At 30.4% G+C, this 21482-nt stretch overlaps 2 protein-coding genes across 2 annotated transcripts in view; both read right to left on the bottom strand.

Annotated features, from left to right (window-relative positions):
* The window catches only part of LOC126844572 (uncharacterized), a 43442-nt gene extending 42354 nt beyond the window's left edge, over positions 1-1088 (bottom strand). Inside the window, exon 1 of the mRNA XM_050582859.1 lies at positions 872-1088. The gene's annotated coding sequence lies outside the window, so the exon portion shown is untranslated. The remainder of the gene's footprint in view (positions 1-871) is intronic.
* Positions 1089-12348: 11260 nt separating this feature from the next.
* Positions 12349-18341, bottom strand: LOC126844595 (uncharacterized). Its single transcript, XM_050582893.1, has 4 exons — positions 18266-18341; positions 14697-14826; positions 13142-13238; positions 12349-12667 (listed from the first exon to the last, which is right to left on the bottom strand). Exons 2-4 carry the CDS (start codon positions 14803-14805, stop codon positions 12505-12507), a joined length of 369 nt encoding a protein of 122 aa, XP_050438850.1. The 5' UTR covers positions 14806-14826; positions 18266-18341; the 3' UTR covers positions 12349-12504.
* Positions 18342-21482: the final 3141 nt, after the last annotated feature.

Here is a 21482-nt window from a genome sequence, read left to right as displayed (position 1 = left end):
GTGGCAGACCGGAACCAAACCGTACCTCTATATGATAATATATATAGTATACATTAATTTAATAACGCATATTATATTAATTATGTTTTGATTTAAAGGTTGACGCAGTAAATAATATATACAAGCTTGTTTTCGCGATCAGATTTTATAGCCAGCCCTTCGACACGTGGGTGGGATGACACGCGAGTACACCTGAACTGTCTACAACTATTAGAAATATTGTGAATCCTTAAGCCTATTGGATTAAGGTCTACGTACAGTGTAATTGTGATGACACGACTTCCCTAGAGAGTCGAAGACGCTTTCGCCGTCTTTTAATAAAAGCTTCGTACCAAACGGGCATACTAATGTATTGTGTATGCGTTTTTCTCTAATCGGATTTTGAATATGGCCCATAGTTCTAAGAAATTATCAAGTCCTAAGGTGGTTTCGAAAATTCGACCGATATAGTACTACTATGAAAAGGTCTAGTAAAGTTTATGGCCATATCCGAAAATATTAACAAACAACAACCAGAGGTTTGTCAAAGAGGTACACGACCTGTGCGTTATGGGTCTAGTGACCAGTGATTAGTCCTTCGGGTTTTAATCGAATGAGTAATAAAAAAAAAAACGATAAGACCGTGTGGGGCGGCGGGGACCCAGCTGATCGCTGTGTCTCACTAGCCGGAATTTCTCGCAATCGTCTAGTGGGATGAGAGCGTAAAAAACAAGGAAAAGGGTTGTGGGTGGATTGCGCGCCACCCATGGAAGGGTGGCGGATATCTTGACTTTTACTCGACAATGTTTCGGATGCAGGGTGGCTATTGTGTGTATTCTTTTAACGACCCACCGCGAGGGAAAGAAAGACAATAATAGCTGTACGCGCTTACCGGTTACTGCCGAGCGCGGATGTCCGTCTTCGGCTGATGCGCGATAATGTTTCGGAAGATCACTTATGATAATAACTCAGATGCCGCGAACAATAAAATTAATTTTTTTTTCAAAGTATTATATTGTCAATAGAAAAAAAAACGATAACCCAGTAAAGTCCGTTCGGCAATCGCACGCAATCATCGACACAACCACGGCCGCCGTTCGTTATAAACCTCGGTGGCACACTGTTGCGGTGCTGTGGTCGTTTTAGTGTAGTAGGCCAGCAAGCTCCCTCCTCCCCCTTCTCAAACTCACTCACTCGCCGTCTCTTCTATAACGGCGGCGGCGGAGGCGGCGGTGGAAAATATCGTGTTATGTGCGTACACGTAGGTTATACCTGTACATACAATAATACTGTACACGTATAATGTATAGTGTATGCACGCCGCCGTACGCAACGATACAACATAACAACAGAAAGCGAGAGAGAGAGAGAGAGAAAAAAACAAAACCTGTCGTCGTTCCGGCGGTGGGGACGGTGGACACGTAACCAACAACACAACTCTGGCTCGGCTCACTCACTCTTACACACACACATACACACACACTGACGCACTCTACGGCCGCGGGGCATTGAAGACACCATGGCCGACGTTATCCGTTGGATATAAAAAATAGAATATATAATACTATAATAATATGGTATATTTATATAAGCGAGGACCGCGGTTAACAAATTATTCAACGAGTTACCAGAGACCAGACGGGTCGAGAACAGACGTAGGTTGGGGTGCAAGTACCTGCGTCGCGCAAAAGGGTAAGACCGAGGGCGTCGAAAGGGCTGCGGAGATGAACGGGCGCCCACATCCGGACAATGACCTTACATAATAATATTATTGTTATTAAGATAAAAACGTCGGGGTTGAAGAAAAGGACAATAGCGACGAATGCCGTCAACGGCACAACGTTATTGTGACCGACGACCGTACGAGATGAGTTAATCATAATTATCCCTTGGGGTGTTTAATGTGTGCTTTTTATTTCAAAAGATGCTAAATATTTGGGCCACGCGCAAAAAAAAAAAAATTAACCGAAATTCCTTCTAGCGGTTATAGCCGAGAAAAATAATTATCTTTAAGCTAATAACGTTTGGTTTTCTTATGACCGCTACTGTGTTATTACTTATTATTATATTATTATTGTAGTAGTATATCGACCAGAGTTGGTTCTTCCTTTTTGAATTCTTCTTCCGCTTCAACTTAATTTACTGTTTCGTTTCACTCCTTTCTCTGAACACGCCCAAACCATCTCAGTCTGTTCTCTGTCATTTTTTCTGCTTTTGACGCGACTGACCAACTTGCTATTACGTATTCACCATTCATTCATTCTTCCATATTCGTCATTCCTTATTATGTCTAACCTAGCTACATACATCCATTTTTCATTCATCTTTCTGTTTCACAGCCGTTTTATAACATTTTTTTTTACACTAAATTACATATCATTCTATCATACATTCGCCGAACTAAACTTTATGGACCAAAGTCACCACAGTGGCATATTCAATTAGGCCGATAAGGACAATCCCCATCTTCCTAGAGTTTTATGATTAAAATTATTCATTGGTCCTTTTTTCATTTGTTTGTAAAAAAAATATTAATTATAAATATCAAAATAATTAAAACGCTAACATTTGATAAATCTACTGGTAATACTTTCCTCACATACTTGTCTAGAGCAAAACAGTTTTGATTGGAAAAACAATTGTAATTTATCTTATAGAAATGACTGTGATAGTCTGACAAAAAAGTAGAAATCAATAAAGATTCCTCATTACTATTTTATTACTTTTTTAAATAGAGAATATTTTTTTAATAAATGTATTACAAATTTTGAATATTCGATAACCAGTTTCGGATAACTATTTTTGAAGCTATAAAGTTTAAAAGTTAGGATGGGAGGTAAAGTGCGTTTGGGAAATGCGCGCAGATAAAAATAAGACATATATTAATATGTATATATATTTATCACCGCTCCTCTAAGATGAACTATCAATTAGACCATTAAACCACTCTTGCATATCTGATTCCAAATTACTATGTTTCCATTGAGCGATTGTTCAATATATTGTGGCATTTAAAAATATGCCACTGATTTTATCACTTTTTTAAAATTATACTTGCATTTTTTCAATTTAAAATGACTAGCTTCTAAGACGGAGTATAAATATTCTATGAAGACATTTATTAATAAATTACTTATTAGTTTAGAACACCAGACATTATCATTTCTAAATTCCCAACAAGGCTAAACTAAATTAATTAATACAGCAAATACTAAATATATTAATAAAATACATAATTTATTCTCTTGTAAATGTGTATAATTTTAGTTTTCATACATTTGAGTAAAACAACTTGTCATTTATTTTTATTAGACATGAACTCTCGTGGCTTTATTATTCGGTTATTTATCACAAATGCATTATTTATTCATTACTCCAGTGCTATGAACCCAAAATATTTAATTTAGGTGTCAGGTTCAATTGATTTTTTTGGTTCCGAATATCCAAATTATAGCTAGGATAACTTTGCACAAAGACAAAAGTCAAAATCCACGTGAGGCAAAGTATATCTTAATTTCTACGATAAAATATATTCTAAATATGTTTGACCACAAAAGGCGAGTTGGCACAAGCCGCAGAATATACTTAAGAATTTTCTCATCTTGCTTCTTAGTACGGCTCGACGTCCGAACTCACAGCCGTTTAGCTACAACTATTTTTGTAACCAATATTACGTTTTAAGTAGGAAGTTAGTTCATGCAAGGGTGAACACTGGAGGCATTGTGGACAATAAGCGTATCCGATGAAGTAATATGCACCGCTATACCCACAAGATTGTAATTCGAGTAACTTCTGGTCTGGCGTTATACCTTAAGCATACGGTTGTACGCACAATTGAATGTATGCGATAGAAGAAAAAGGATATTCAAAAAACATAACATTTGAACATAGGTACCTGACCATAAAACTTTTTTCTTTTGTACCCTATAGGCTATGTGGGTTTTTTCTTTAAAATTATCAACAAACAGCACTTAAGAGATTATAGGCACCTAGTCTAATCTAATAACGGAAAAAATTACCAGCTCCCGGAACTATATAATTATTATCACCGCTTCAAAAATATGATATGGATTATATGAACAGTTAGACACTCACTGCTCACTGTCACCAATGGGATGATCATAGCAAATCATTAGGGTTATACGACTTTTCACCGAGATGCTGAACAGAGTTATTGAACTCTGATCATTGGATCGGACTATGAACATGCCAACATTTTATTCTCATATCAATGTAAATTAAGCTATACATCAGACCCATTTGCATGGTCTAAATACAATAATATTTGCTGGTTGATACCTAAATTATTATTAATTGCTGAAAAATAAGAAGTTTTCTATTTTTAAATAGGAACCTAACGACGTTAAAGTATTTTGAAGTGTGAAAAATGCATTACAGTAATTTTTGTATTTTATAAATGTATAGATTTTAAAGTGATTGAGCTTTCAATCTGAGTATCTGACATAATATTAAAATATTAGCGAAATAAAAAAGAACAATATAAATTACCTGAGCTGTAGACTTTACATAACGTTAATACCACCAAATTATCTACTAGGATTTGTTCATTTATCCGATTATACGAACATTAATATAACTAGAACACTATCGAAACCGTTAAATACGGATCAGTGCAATGAACTGTATCAGAAAGGAATTATCTCTACTTTTTCAATTCATAGTTTTGAAATCAAGCACTTACTTGTTCTTATTCTACATTTATGGCGTTTCGATTGACTGAGTTCCAATCGCTACTATACCACCCTACGCAATCATTACCATGTAATATAAAGCGTAGGTCACGAGAATTCGACATATTTATAATTTATGTACAAAATGTATGTAAAACTGTAAGTCTACATAAAAAGTGTATTTATCCCAAGTCACATTTAGGATGTCTAATCTCATGTCACATAAAAGGCTTAAGATTTGGTGATTTTTAAAGAGAAAATATTTTCTTAATTTGAAATAAATAAAATGTATACAGTATAAATAAATATAAATGGATACTTGTACAAAACATACTCAACAGAAGTAGCTGTTTGTTGTTTAAATTATATCTGTAAAGCATTAAAATGTATTAATAATTTGTTTTTCATATACTAAAAAAAATCAAATTGAAAAATTTACAACAAATCCAAGACACTTTGGTTTTTATTTGTCATTTGCGCAAACCTGATTTTATGGAAAATAATTGTAATTTTTAAATATTTAAAGTTCCTATACTTTACTCTTTGATAAATGAGTGGATAGCGTCTTCTTAAGAAATTTAAATGTAGAAGTTGGTATTATTATAGTTTTTTTTTATTTGTAAGATATATTAAACTCATTGTTTTATTTCTTACTTTTTTTGTTTACATCTTGACAAACAAAATAGGTTAAAAAAACTACAGGCTTATAAAATATTTCAGGATGTACCTCGCTTGCGATTAAAAGAAAGTGACCTTTTGTGTGTTAATATGATTGCATAAAAAAAGATGTAGGTACCTTCCTATTATAAGCCACGCTACGCTTGACTGTCACTCTGACTAATCAATTTTAATATTAATAGGTAGTCTTTTGTTTTGATTTCGTTTAATTTTTTTTTCTCTTAAGGTTTTGTCGAATATTATCGGTACCAAGACCAATTGCACATGGAAGGTTAGCTGTTACTTATCAGCATCATTTTTCAAAATATTTATTAATCTTTAATGAAAACAATTGTATATTTATTTACACGAAGACCTGTAGACTCACAATCACCATTACAGATTAGATGTGCAATTAATAGAAAATATAAGCATATTACAAGGAATAGTTTAATAGTTATAAATATTAATATGTAATAAAATACATTATTATAAGTATGTATTATTATAGTTATGAAATCGTAAACGAAACGTCTAAGTGAAATCGATTCGTCGAATGGTTAATTCCACTCGATTTCAATCGCAAACCGCGTTTATTTAAAACGTAAGTACTACTGTTAAACGTTTAATGCGTTTTACTTTAATATCTATTATTACCCGTACATTTTTCTAATTCCGTCGCAGTACAATTGTATTCTGTATACATATTATAATAATTATTGTGATATAATACAGTATGCTTGTACAGTACACCGCTAAAACCATTAAAACTCTTACTTTATTGATTGTGTAGAAAAACAGTTCAAATATCAGTCATTAACACGGTTTGTAAAATAGTCTGCTTGCAGAACAAAATCAATAAATACAAATGACAACATGAGTTATTAATATGAGTGATTGAAAACATAACAAAAAACTTAAAATATCGCACGTAGAATATCGCAGCCATATATATGATATATTGTGTTAACGAAAATAGTCAATATCAATAATTACTTATTATCAGTAATGTCTAGCCAACATGTACAATGTCTGTTTAGAGAAGGCAATAGATGTTTCATAAATGACTAAAAAGTGGTAAAATGTGTAGTATCATAAAAATGTCTAAAATTAAGTTGGTATAAATGCATTAATTGAAAAATTAATCCATGTCTTCAGTTTTATGCTGGAATTTTACTCCACTTGCACAGTACATCTTCAGAACAATAGTCACTGCTCCACTGTTGCAGTTATACTTCAGTATAGTAAACATCATATAAAACTGAAGATATAGATGAATCAGAAAATTATCAAATTAAATATAAACAACTTTATTTGAAAAAAATAAGCGGACTGCTCACTTGGTGAGTGGCTTTTACGACACAGTTTACAGTTGTCAATACAGCGTACAGTCTACATAAAATTAATTTTTAAGATAAAATAACATACAATAAACTAAAATAAAATAACAAATGTTTTGCGAAAATGGTAATAATTATTTATGAGTATAAATGAAAGTTGATTATATGCAATGTGTCTTGTAACACCGACAGATAAATTTTTTCAGATCTCTTTGTAATAGACCCTGATTTTTGAAGAAGTCCTGTAGGAATTTAGACGCGGTTTCGAGCGCGCCGAACCATAGTCCGACGACTTCCCACTCTTCTACGTTATAGAAACAGCTTAGTCTGGGAGTACACGGCATGTATATAGCTCTTTTTTCTTCATGTACTTTACGTCTTGTATGTTGTCATTAGTGTGCCATCGAATTGTGGTGTCTAAGATGAGGCCTCACCCTCCCCTCCTGTCTACCACTACAATATCCGCCCTTAGGTTCTGAGTAAGTTCTTCTCCGGATGTTTCGCAGTGCACTTCTTCGCTCTGAATAAGTTGGCCAAAGCGGAACGAACTTTATGATGGGCGTATTGTCGTTGAACGATTGTCACTATAAAGTTGATTTGCCAATGTTAAATTTTAACGAATAACCTTATATATTACTCTATAGACCTAACAATCAAACCTATAAGAAAACTGCTAAAGAAAAATTGAATATTACAAACAGAGAGGCATACAATAGTAATATACCGATCATATACTTCAACATATTTTCGCAGTGCTTTGGTCAAACGCGTGAAACTCCATACCGGCTCTGGAATTCGATACACGTCTGTCTCAGAAAAGATTATAAAAAACAAAGCAAACATTATTGTGGCAACGGATGGTATCATACGTTTAAGCCCAGATTATGTCCCACTTGCACGGATAAACTATTTTCCTCCTAGCGCGTTGTAGTGTCCAAATCCATACAATGCCCTTCTTCACACGCACGCATTAACGCACTAAAGAGATTTATTCGAAGGATTTGTTCTTGTCAGCTACGAGCGGCTGTACCGTGCGCTGATATAAATCTGTCAAAGTCTGATAACAGTTATTTTTTTTTAATACATAATAAATACACTAATTAATAAATAAGTTGTTAAAATTAGCCTAACACAAATTACCTACATTGGTTAGCAAAAAGCAACCTTACTCGTCGGATAATTGTTTAAAAAATAAATTATAAGTATAGAAAATAATAATTACCTACCTTACAACGTTTATAATGTTTATTTCTTAGACGATTTTTCCTAGTTATAATTTAACAGAATTAATACATTGTCGTGAAAATTATTAATATACTAATTTTCAAAAATATTTATTATATTAGATAAAACAGATTGCAGTTAAACGCCTGGATGCGAATCTGTAAATTATAATACAATTTTAAATAGATACAGATAAAAATGATACCTTCAATGGTGATGTTTGTTGAAAATTTAGCAAGTATAATAAAATAAAAAATATTAATAAATATTTTATTGTTATTCATTTGTTTGTGAAAATAATTTTTCTTAACTCATCATTTCATAGTAACATCATAAGATAATGTGTATTTTTTAAATTCTTATTATATTTTTGCACTCTGATAATAATAGTATGTATAAATGCATGATGTTGACCACAAATCGTACTAGTTACCATATAATAAAATATGTCATCAAATACACGCAAATGTTATTAATACGTATACAACTAACCACATTTTTTAATTACGTTGCCACTCATATAACACATTGATAGCTTACAACATTATAATATGTATATTTATAACTGAACATTGAGAAAAAATATTTGAAATGTTCATTTAATATCCCGTCGAACAACTGCGGTTAGATCGGTTCAAAAGTTATAGAAAATAGGATTCATAGCATTTTGCGTTTCGTAAAAAAGTTTGATTACACTTTAAATTATTACAACGAGGAATCTGATCAACTTTTAATAATTAATATATTTTTAAATATGTATGACGACAAATTTAAACGTTTCATTAAGGACAAGGTACAATTTACATCGGATTTTGAAGATTTGTTGATGATTCCTATGTGAGAGTTTTCAGAAAGCTCTTTCGACGACATCTTCGGCCTTACCTTTAAATGGAAAAATATATACGATATATTACTCGAAAAGGATATTAAAAACATCAAAAATCAATACAATAAGTTTGAATGTACAGCAGAAACTTTTAAACACAAGAAATAACTTTGGATGTCTCCAAGGCAAAATTTTACGGTTATATCTGGGTAAATTTAGCTATCAAAAAATAGTCGCATCACACTGCCGCGCAAATTTTGGCCACAAAAAACATTAACTGACATAGCGGCAATGTGGACTAGTCTTCGACGCGACTATGAAGGTTTTATACATCAAGTAAATATGGTAATATATAATGCTTATATTGATGACCAATTCTTTAACGAAGTACTAATTTTATCGAACGGAATATATAAGCCCGATGACAAGATCAAATCGATATAAAACTTATAATCGATTTTATGAAAAGTCTGTAATCAGTTCTACCGGCTTCAAAATAGCAATTGCGAAATCAAACTTAAAACTTTCTTGAAAGTATCAAGTAAAAAATGATATACTATATAATGTAAAGATTATAAAATATTAGTCAAGGACATATTATCAAAACATCAAAACACCCTCATACAGTTAGCCTTAGCACTTTATCAGACATTAATTAAACCTATCCAACAAATTTGTTGGTAGCTTGCTGGACATTGTTGGAGAAAAACAAAATTTTTTTGGACTTTATTTTCGCCACTAGAGCTTATTTTAAGTTTGTGCTGCTAACATTACGCTAACAGCACAACTTTTTGCTGGCGAGTTTTTTGTTGACGAAAAACTACTGAAAACTACGAAAAGCTATTGTACTTGACTTTTAGGAGTATTTTCGAAAATTGTTGGACCTTATTTTTGCCACTAGACCTAGAGCTTTTTTAAAAGATTGCGCTGCTAACTTTACGCTAACTGTACCCTTACCTGCATTACAGTCACCACAAACAACATTAACAGAAAATCCATTAAAACCGCGGTTTGTTCCAGGCAGGCAACTGTCTGGGGGGAAAATGGCCACCTGCACCTCTCTCTGGAGCCAACTTGTTTAGTAGCGTTAGGTCGGTAGCCAGCTATAAGCCCAAAAATGCCAAATTAAAACCATCCAAGCCCCGATCGATGGGAATAACTGACGTTAAACTAAGAGAGAGAGAGTAAAAAAATAAAAATACATTCTTATTTGTTTATCACCGATGTTTACAAATCCAATTGACCCTTATTGAAATACATATATAAGTTTTATATATTTTTTTATTTTAATGTTAGTCATCGTGGCGGAATTAATATTCAACCGGTTCAACTCATTAAATCCTTCGCTCGACCACAAAGCGGAAGATCAAATTTGCTTTCCTTTGTACAACCGCTATGTATGGTCTACTCTTTGACCTGAAACGTTCCACATGACATATTTGTTAGTACAGAACTGATAGACTGTAGACATTCACTTTATAGGAAAATACAACATACTTACTGGTGTGGCTTCAACAGCTAACAACCCGCACTAATAATATATACCTACCTTATATATAGCAATATTTTAATCTGGTTAAGAACTATTAGTTTGAGTTATTCGCAATTAAAGAATATAGATTTATAGAAGATAATATAAAAATAGATTTTACATATTTTTGGAATTGATAAACACCTCATTATATTTGTTTAAACCTTGATATCAGCGATTTTTTTACGTTTTAGTTAGGTCCATATAAAGTGTTATCTAATAACTTTTTTATTAAAATACTTGATTATTATTTTTTTGGTGTGTGACTAATAAAGCAATCTGGTAGGTATTTTGAATGCTGAGAGGCACGTGTTCTTACCTTTTATTTTAGTTGAATTTTTTTCTAATTTTAACTGTACTATGAAACACGCAATTCAACAATAGTTTTGAAAACGTGTATAGATTTTTCAATACTTGCTTCATGTATCGATTGAAGTACGTTTTTAAAACTGTTCATATTATTAATATGTGAAATTATAACTCAAATAAACATAATTTTAAAATTGTGCTTTGATTGATACATTGTAAATATTATAAAAAATTTAATTGTTTTTTCAAAACTCAAATCTGAGCCCTATACTAAGGAATTACGTACTGTTTGAAAATAAACATACTGTGTTTTTCACAAAAAGACAAATTGAAAAAATTAAATATTAAAATAGATAGCTCTTTAGTCTTTTCTGTGTTAAATATATATGTTTACCAAATTTTTAGCGAAAAATTGCCTATTCAATGCGCCTCAATAAATTATAGTGTAGACTTTAGGCATCCTAGGCCCACTGTGCTTGATTTAAAAAATGATTTGATGTTTATTTAGATGTGTTTATATACAAAACTTAATTCTACCCATGATGTTTGAACATTGTTTATATATTGATATCTGAATAACACATACATGTACGAAATCATTTTTGATTCAATATTATAGTTTTTATCCAATTTTTGCTATTGCATATTATGTATACAGCTACAGCGTACTATAAAATAAAAACAGGCCAATGCAGGTGTCAGTCAAGTGATTAATGTCGTTTTTACAATATACGAGTATCACTATGACAGTTGGTATTTGTTCAGTTACTTGATTCATTTTCAATACTCTTTAAATCAGTTCAGGGCGTTTTTCGTAACCATTACAAAAGATTTCGTCGTTCGTTTTACAGACTATTTTCACGGGCAAAACAACAAATGCTACCACGTGTTATTGACATGGCTGGTATCACAGTGCTGACGTCATTATAGAGGAGGATTATGGAGGGATTATGGAAGAGGAAAATGTTATGAAAATAATGTTAAGAGTATACAAACTTTATGCAGATACATCAAATTGCAGGATATATAAGGATATAACAATATAACGATATATAAAAGGATAGTCAAATGAATTTGTTAAGTAGGTACTTCTTACTGGCGAACCACGGAAATTGATTTATAAGAAATGTTAAATATTGATAAATGTTGCCATTAAATCGATTAAGGCTAGATATTATAGAACTACTAAAAAACGTTTGTCAGAACATATAATTAAGACTATACTATCGTCATATATCGCAAGGAGATTACAATTTGGAAATCAAGGGCGGATACAGGGGGGGGGGGCAATGTTCACAAAAAAGGTATCAAATATTCCATTTGTAAGTAATTGTGACTAAAATTGATTTAAATTTTAATTATGTTTTTCATTTAAAAATTAAAAGTAGGTATATTCTAAAACAACAAGTTCCATCACATTCACCAGCATGACTGATTTCTGTACACAACTAATTTTTATGTCGACTAATAATAAGACAATTCCTATCAATTTATTTTCTATTGCCCCCCCCCCCCCCCGTTTAAGACCTCTGTATCCGCCCTTGTCGGAAATAAGCATATAATTATCAGGACATATTCATGTATTGATGTATCTGCATGAAGTGTGAGTACTCTTAACTGAGTTTACTTTTGTTTTCATATTATCTTGCTAACTATTTTCCACCGCACCAATAGATGAGGAGAGGTCGTGTATAATTTGTATGGCACTAGTTCAATAGTTTTTCTATTTAATGACAAACACCAGGATTAGAGGGTAAACGGGCTTTTATTTATTTTTATATTTTACTTCACACAAATCGGACAATATGCGTAAAATGTACGGTGAATAAAGTACTTAATACATTTTAACAATGAACAAGGAAACTTGTGTTCAATCAAAAGGGTGGTGTGATGCACCTCGGCTCTTGGATGATAGCTGTTGATGAAGTTCTTTGCCAATTTTCTACTTCACTTTCCCCATTTCTGGAAGAATCCCATCCGTTGGCACTTGCAGTTGGCGCCCCACAAGTTGCACCGACACGAACCGTTGTCGCAACAGTTTTTGGGTCTATGGTCACAGTTTCCGCCTCTTGGCACGCACGACTTACGGTATTTGTACACCGACGATTTCCTAAGTACACATATGAAAATGGATAAATGTTTTTTATAGGAATCGAAGGACCAATAATATAGTAGAACACAGTGAAAACTGATTTGATCGACACAGTCGGATATTCGAAATAAACTATAGACTAAGCGACGCGACAAACTCGATTGTCTTGTAGAATGTATTTTTTTGCGTACAATCAAACCTTAACCATTTTGCGTGTATTTGAGTACTCAATGTATCGATGAGATTGAGTGAGCTCTTCTAACTCAACTAGTAACTATCACAATAATATGTATTAAGCCTACTCATAACGTTACATAAAACAATAATATTATAATGAATGCCCTTGATATCATTATTTTTTTTTTACAAATAGAGATACTAGGTTCTTTCATCATTTGTTTTAACTTTTTTTATTTGGAAAATTGTAGACATCTTTTTACGCAGGCGATGGTTGGGTTAACGAGAAGAGTTCGCTTGAAAACATGCACTAACCTCTTTTGCAATGCAGGATAAATGTATTCCACGTCGTTTCTCATTTCCTTGTCTGCGTAATCATCCACCACGTACATAGTGCCGCCGTCGTCAGTAACTAAAAATCAGATCACGATCACATTATACTTATAGATAGTAATCGACTTACTAGGCAACACATCACCGATAAAATGTACATAGCTAAGTCCGATTTTTATTTTATATAAAAACCTCTGTTATCGGCCACACGAAAAAATAAGAAAACAGGTTATAGAAACTCGAAAAAATGATAATATAAAATATTACTGTTTTTTAGGAACATTATATCCATTTTATCATGTCTATAATAACAGTCAAAGCATCTATAAAGTTCTTTCGTGACACTCGAGAGCACTATTTAGTTGTGCGATTTGTAGACTACAGTTTACTTTTAAAATTATTCTTAATCTGGCAACTCTTTCTGAAATTATATACCTATGCGTTATAATATAATATCTTTAATGTCCTGGTATCGAGTTTGGCTTCACATATTTGATATCACACAGTTATGTTTGAACTTGAACTATATTTATCTGTTACGTACAGTTGTTGTAATATTATCATCAATTTAGTATTTAGGATTTCATTTCAGACGTCTAAAACGTAAGTGGTGCCGTGATTTTCTATCTAATAATATCAATTAATATTAATACATAATTAGACCAATGTAAATATAAGTTTAAAAATTTAAAAAAATCATTGGAAGTATCACTAATGAGTGGTTTCTTCCATCAAAATGAATTCATGTAATTTATCTCTATTTTTATCATATATGCTTATTGTGCTCATTGTACAGATTGTATATTTCTGATGTAAAATAAAAAAAAAAGGATTTCATTTTAGCGTATATTGCTATAATGCTATGAATTTTTAATAGAAATTTAAAAGTTATAGAAACAAAAGAGAAAAAAACTATTATTGTTCTTTTAGAAGAATGCATAAATTTTAATATTTTCTTATTACTAGAAAAGTTATGGCTGTTTAAAATAGATAATATTGTTTGTATATGTTAAAACTTAAATATAAAGCCATGTATGTTGTTTAAAAAACGTCATTGCCTACAAAATGTTGTTCATTTTTGATTTCATAATACTTGAAATCTAGAATCAACCTTACAATCGATATATATATATACTTTGGTTTTAGCTTTAAATTACAATTTTTCCTATAATGAACCTCTTAATAAAAAGGGGCTTTAACGTCTTCGTCGATTTTATTGCTTAAATATTTTAAGGACAAAATCTAAATTGTATGTCAAAGTCGCAGTACGATGTTTAAAATTAATCACGATAATGAAGTTTTCGGTATTATGTGTTTAATTACCTACTCAAAAATATTTAATTTTTCTAAAAATAAGTGTCAAAAAGAGTAAGTTAGGTCAGTTATTTATTTTTTACTCGCAAGTTGTATGTCCCGACTCCCGGATTATCATAGTTTGTTTTATTCCAAGATACTTGTTTGAGATATGTTTACTAATTAGGAAAATTCAAAACGCTACTACTGAGATAATACTATTTTTAGAATTACATGTACTTACTAATGACTTCATCTTCAGAGTAGCTGTCTAATGGAGATGCCATTGATAAAGTGCTTAGCAATAAGAGAAAGGTGTTGAGCACCACAAACGTTGCGACGTACAGTTTCATTTTCCCAGTATTTTGATCAATCTGAAAGTCAAAAAAAATAATGTTAATTGACAGCGTTATGCTTGAGGTGGTTTATCAGTGCTTTAAAACTAGTTCTCATAGAAATAATATTGTCCATGCGTACTACTGGATATGCTTTAAGCACATGGCATAATTGTAGAATCTGTTTTTGTGTTTTCCATTCAGTGGACATTAGAAAAATTCCTAAATAAAATGTATGTACACTGCACTTCCAAATATCATCCTAAAGAAATTCATTAATAGTTTATACACACTACAGTGTACAGCGTCGCTTTGTTTAGAATATTAAACGGGACATTACCATTTGTTTTGTTATTATTTAGGGCAGTTTTGTCGTTGTCACACAACAAATTAGCATGATGTTCGTGCGAACCCACTTTAACTGTTAAATAACATGGAGTTGTACGTTTTGAACCTACACCCTCACTTATATATTTATATATATATCCCTTGTGTTATAAATCTACATGTTAAACGACATAATTTTGTGAAAACTCACATTTAACGTACCGGTTTTAAATAATTATAATGATGGATAGACCTATCATGAGAACGACACAGTTCAAATAAAACTCGATTTAATCATACACTTTCTCACGAACCTAAGTATTGTTCAAACATAATGAACAGTAATTTTTAAATTCCTCTTAAGTTAAATAGAAAATACATTTATCAATCTGTGCGCAGACAACTTAAACTATTTGGTGATACCAAGGGAATTTTTTTGAGAAATCGAGTTATGACGCACACGACGAAAAAAACAACAAAATTGAATTAACATTATTATATAAATAAATAATTAGGTATATATTATAATAAAACCATTTTATTCATATAAAAAAATAAAAATTATTACTTTGATATAAATTGTATTAATTGATAATTAATTATAAATGTAATTATTTAAATTTTTATGTTTTATTTTTGATACATTTATTATTGATATTTGATACAATATATTTTTCGATTGTCGTGATAAAATCTTTGTTACAATAACAATACATTATTATACTGATTATATGTATGACATCAAAAGCAATAAAGTATTTATTAAATAAGTCTACACTTTTATCGAATATAACGTTATATTTTTTCATTGAGTGCAAAAATTAAGATCTTTACTACTTCAGGAGATGTCAAATGCCACCTTTATAACATGGAATAACGAGGTAATACAAAGTAAAATTTTAAAACATATTTTAAAAATGCATTTTAAACACCTTTGCGCTAAAAAATCGATATAAGATACAGGTTTTTCAGAATTTCATGAAACAGTATATTTTTTTACTATATAACTGTATTAGTTAAAAAGTAAGAAAATGTAGAAAGAATTGAGTAAGAAAAACTCAATAAGTGTAAAGGTTAGTGCTTTTAGTAATTTTTATCTGCGCGCATTACTCTCTTCTTCTCTTAAGAGTTTATTTATATTTTTAATTGGTTAAAACTTGTTTGGTTGTTTGAAATATCATTAGGCTTTTTGGTTACACCTATATATATTTAGTATTAAACATAGATAATAAACCAAAATAATTTTTGTTTGATTTTTTATTATTTAGTATTTTTTAATATTAAATAAGAAAAATGTAAGTATTGTAAAACAGTTTTAATTGGTAAATAAATACAAATAAAATGTCTACGAATATATGACGCTGGGTTAAATAACTTAACCCAGTAGTTTAGGATTTTACATAATTGATTAATAAAAAGAGGTTGTAGTGAAAAAAAATTATAGTACTATAGTAGACACCTATAAATTGTATTGTTTTAACAAGGATTGGTATTCTTGTTAAAACATGGCCGTATTGATAGGGGGGAGGGGGGTCCGGGTTCAAACCCCCCCCCCCAAAAAAATTTCATCAAAAAATATTTGTATTACCTATCCTTTATGTCTTTTGTTCCATTTTTTTTTAAGTATTCCAGAAAATGATGTAAAAATAAGAAAAATATTATGATGTAAGTTTTCTTTTAACTTTAAAGCCTAAAATTAAATTAAATAATAATAAATACGTGATATTATCGTTATCGCCTGCTTAGGCTTATGGACACGCCAATGAATTTTAGTTTTTTTCTAATTTCGTTGTTGTACCTTATTGGAAGACGTCAATAATGTTTATATTCATATATAGAATCGATTTAACCCTGTATATAAATAAAAGCATGAGTTGTGTCGATAAACTAATAGTCATTATCAGCGTCGGCGACAACGACAGGACACCGTTATCGTTTACTGGAAAGATCTGTTATTTCAACCTGCTAAAATAGTCAAAACAAAAATACAAATATACCATTGTAAAGTAGAGATTCCAACGAATAAAAAGGCACCTAAAAAACGTAATAGTGAATTGATAACCGAGATAGAAATTGGTCCGTAAAGATACATTCTTACACCTCACATTTATCGACTACGCGATAGATATATATATATATATATATATACACCTAAAAACTGATATGGTTCTATTTAATAAATATCCTAAATATTATATACTAGTTTTATCTTAAAATAAACCCCCCTACCCAAAAAAAAATTAGTGCTGGTTACAGCCATGTGTTAAAATAGCGGCATGTTTGCAGCAAGTGTATGAATGGTAGTAGATCGCTCTAACAGCAATGATGTGATCAAAATGTATACAGTTTTGAATACTGCGAACTACGCTTAACTTTTTTCCCTATAGAATATCAACAGAATTCAGTTGAGTGACGTTAAATGTGGGTGTGTGAGTCATCTTTTACTCCTATAGAAAGACATAGTGTAAACGTGCACGACATATTCACAATAATGTGTACTGTGATAATTCAACAGGAAAAAGTATTTAACACGCGTTTATTAAAATTATGTCAATGCACACATTTATTATGTTGAGAAATTAAGTTATGTACAGGATATCCACAAGAATTTGACTTTAAAAAAAATTGTTTTTTCTATTTGTTTTTAAAAATAAAACATTTTTTGTCTATAGTCAAACGATTTTTTTAAAAATATAAATTTCATTAGGCCATATTGCAATAAGGTCAAATATTCGTGGGACACAATAAATTACTATACAATATATAAATAACTAAAAGCTTTTTATACAATGTGAATAAATATTGGAAGCTAAAGGTTAAAAATCACACTTTTAGTGGACATATTAATTTTAATTCATACATGAAATAATTATATACTCCGAAAACGGTTCCTACAGTATTATAATATATGTTAAATTAAATTGTCACGCGTATTGTGCCTTATGCTCCCGAACTGAAATTTTTTTCTAAAACTATAACTGAAAATGAAATTATTTTACATAGGTATTAGAAATGTAAAATATTATTTTATTTCATTACCATATAGAATTATTAATTTTAATAAAGCATAAATTTGATAATTTAAAATGGGTATAATAGGTTGGGTATCAATTCGGCAAAACTTTTTATTTAACAAAAGAACGTGTCTTACCTGTTTTTAAGAAGCTGGCCGCACTTAGATTTCGAGACTTGCGTACGCTATCTGAGTGTGGTCTAACCGACGGTATTTCGTCCCTTATATAAGCTATCACCAATGAAAGGGCGAAGGGTGGAAAAATTGCTTGACAACTCGATGGTCTTGAGCGCAAACTCCTATGCTTACAAACATTAGAACTTGCTGGTGCTAAGAGGCTTTTATTGAAATATTAAAGAACACATAAATGTTAGATTATGCACAATTTAGAATTTACACCAAAGTAATTAGTACTGCTTTCTATATTCAAATTGTTAATTTGATAAATAACTAACTCCCAAGCATCTACTTCTTTCTATATATATGTGAGTTACAGATGTAGACCAGTTATAATTGAATGCCAAGAAACCAAGAATAATGTTCGGTATTATTTATAACCGATACTTTTATAGATGTAATTTTATGTTCAAAATTACAACATTTAAAAAACATATATATATTGTGGATTTAGTATACTGTTTATGTACATGTTATCTTAAGAATTTTATGGGCCACCTTAAAAATTGTTTTTAGTTTTTGTCATACAATAATATTTTATGGTGATTGTATTTTTTTCTCTTAGGTAACACGATTTTAAGGAGTTCTTTTAAAACTCAAATGGCAAACCATTTATGTAATTAGATTTGCATGTCAATTTTGAATTTATTGATGAACAATACTTTATGTATTGTTTACCAAATAAAATTATTAATTTCCTGAAATTTGTTTTAATTTTTAAAATAAACAGTTTGTTTTACAGACCATGTTTAAAAACAATGGTAAGTAAATACTCGACTAAATGTATATGGTTCCATTTGACTTTAAAAGTGACCCCCCCCCCCTCAAAAAAAACTTTAAATTACTTGTTTGATAAAAACCAAAAATAATATTTATAGGTAACTTTTTTATAATATTAGAATATAATACAAAAATCAATTACTATGAAATTCTGATAAGATAACATTATATACCCTATAAAAGCAATATACTTAATCTAAGTCGTTCAATTATATTTATCGTGCAAACAATAGTAATTATATATTAAATCGGTAGTAACAATTATCATTTGATTGAAAATTTTGTAAGAGTAAAATGCGATAACGAACAGTATTTTTTTGCGCTCTTTTATAGTATTTTCGTTTTAACAACCCAACACAACACATTACTGACAATCTACTAATAATATTTTATTACTACAATAATCATTAAGTTCATTAAAACAATAGGATAATAGACTTACAAAAAATACACTTAAAATACACCACAATAACCGTTTTTATTATAAATACACGTTTATGTGTACGGGTTATTTTCTGGGGCCGGAAGTTTAGTTTATAATTAATTTTTCACTACAACCGCAAGTTCTTTATAAGTTTCCATTGTATTTTTAATTAATTTACCTGGCCAAAACCAAAACTAAAAGGTACATATTATAAATGCATTAAATTTCTTCAAATTGCGTTTTACATACATTTTTTAAATACAAATGTTTATTTTTTTTTTTTTTTTATTGCGAACAAATCTGTTTTATAATATTACACATTTCACTACTTTAACTTTGATTTTTGATAGTCATCAGTACTTACCAAACAAACGATAGTAAAGTTTTGGTATTTATTAATGAATTATGTAAGTTTTGATCAAGGAGAATCTAAGCTATTGTTTGCTTGAATAACACGTTATATCCCTTTGCAAATGATCAGATAGCGATTTGCGAGGCTGCAACGGGATTATAATTAAACATTTGATAGTTTGTGGTGACAAGTTGAACTTTATAGCCGATACCGTTTAATTTTATAAAATGTGTGTAAAGTGTAAACAAATATATTACACTAAACATTACATCTCGATGCTTTTCTGTTTTAAATGTCAGCAATATTCTTTGCGTTGTACCGTCTTTTGTGCAGTTAAAAATACTATTTTTTATAATCATTTATAATTTATTTCAAGTAGAATTTTGAGCCTTATTGCGTTAATATCTCACCGTGACTTAATTATATTATTATGGTTTATTAAAACTTAAATATAACTAATAAAATGTATTAACTAACCAAAAATAGTCAATTCTATAGAATGAGGAAATACAAATAAATAAAGGTACATTTAAAATATACTTTTTAAATAAACCTAAGAATTACACTCAGGTTATCATGAGATTGCACAAGTGGCTTCATGTATGTATATAATATTATATATTTATATATTTATATTTTATTGGTAATTTCTTTAAAATAAAATACATCTTCACAGTTAAATGTATACAAGACATGCCAGTTATAGGTATATGTATAACATATAGCACACTAAATTAACTAAATAAATTAAAAGTACAATAAATACTAGACATTTTAACAGTATAAACATTTTATTAAAAAAATAAATTTAAAAAATGTTTAAAAAGTAATGAAACTTAGCTTAAGAAACGAAAAATGTTATAGTCTATTAATTATCGAGGCACAATTCTGTAGATAGGAAAATATGAAGGTAGTAATGAGGTATTAAATTATGCTAATTGCAAACATTGTGAAGGATTTCTGTCTTGACCTAGTGGTCTGAGCAATGAAAAAGAACATGAGAGGTGTTACATTTGAATAATTTAAGGTAACATGCGGAATTGATAATATAGAATTTATAACCATAGATAGATGAAAGGAATGGGGCATGTGAACTATATTATAACCCATGCGAAGGAACGAATAAGCAATTTATATATTATGAAAATTAAAACGAATTATCATGACATTCCAAAGTCGTGAAATAATTTGAAGAGATATCAATTAGTAAAATCTAGCAAAAAAAATAATTTTATGAAAGTGGTTATACTCAAATAGTTGCTTAGATCATAAAGAACCTAACTTTTCTTTATGAAACCAATTTTTTTGTATACTATTCAGCTAACCACCACGTGGTATCTTCTAAATTACGCTAATCGGCTGAACCTACTGAATTATTCAAATACACCCTTTTTAGTAAAGACCTAATTCACCACGTACCATTTTTAAGGTGGGACTCGATTTACCCAAAACAAAAAGGAAATTGGGCTGAGTTAATCAATTACTATGCATAGATATTAAAAAACAATTTTTATTCATGACAACTTATTTTCAAGTAATTCAACTTAGTTGTTTACTTGTATAACTTCTTATATTAATTATAGTAATTTTAGTGGTATTAAATGTATTTACGCGAATGGAGT

Source organism: Adelges cooleyi, unplaced genomic scaffold (assembly GCF_023614345.1).
Source record: "Adelges cooleyi isolate 19-005CV unplaced genomic scaffold, UGA_ACOO_1.1 ACOO_flye_CR_arks_rails_tigmint_CR_PRNA_651, whole genome shotgun sequence".
In the NCBI taxonomy this organism is placed as follows: Eukaryota; Metazoa; Arthropoda; class Insecta; order Hemiptera; family Adelgidae; genus Adelges; species Adelges cooleyi.
The sequence above is the reverse complement of the archived record's forward strand: the minus strand, read 5'-3'. Positions and strand labels throughout refer to the sequence as shown.

Coding starts and splice junctions, on each gene's coding strand:
- LOC126844595 (XM_050582893.1), bottom strand. CDS start 14,805: ATGAAACTGTACGTCGCAACGTTTGTGGTGCTCAACACCTTTCTCTTA. Junction 13,239..14,696: donor CTCTGAAGATGAAGTCATTA/GTAAGTACATGT, acceptor TCTGATTTTTAG/TTACTGACGACGGCGGCACT. Junction 12,668..13,141: donor TATCCTGCATTGCAAAAGAG/GTTAGTGCATGT, acceptor ATGTGTACTTAG/GAAATCGTCGGTGTACAAAT.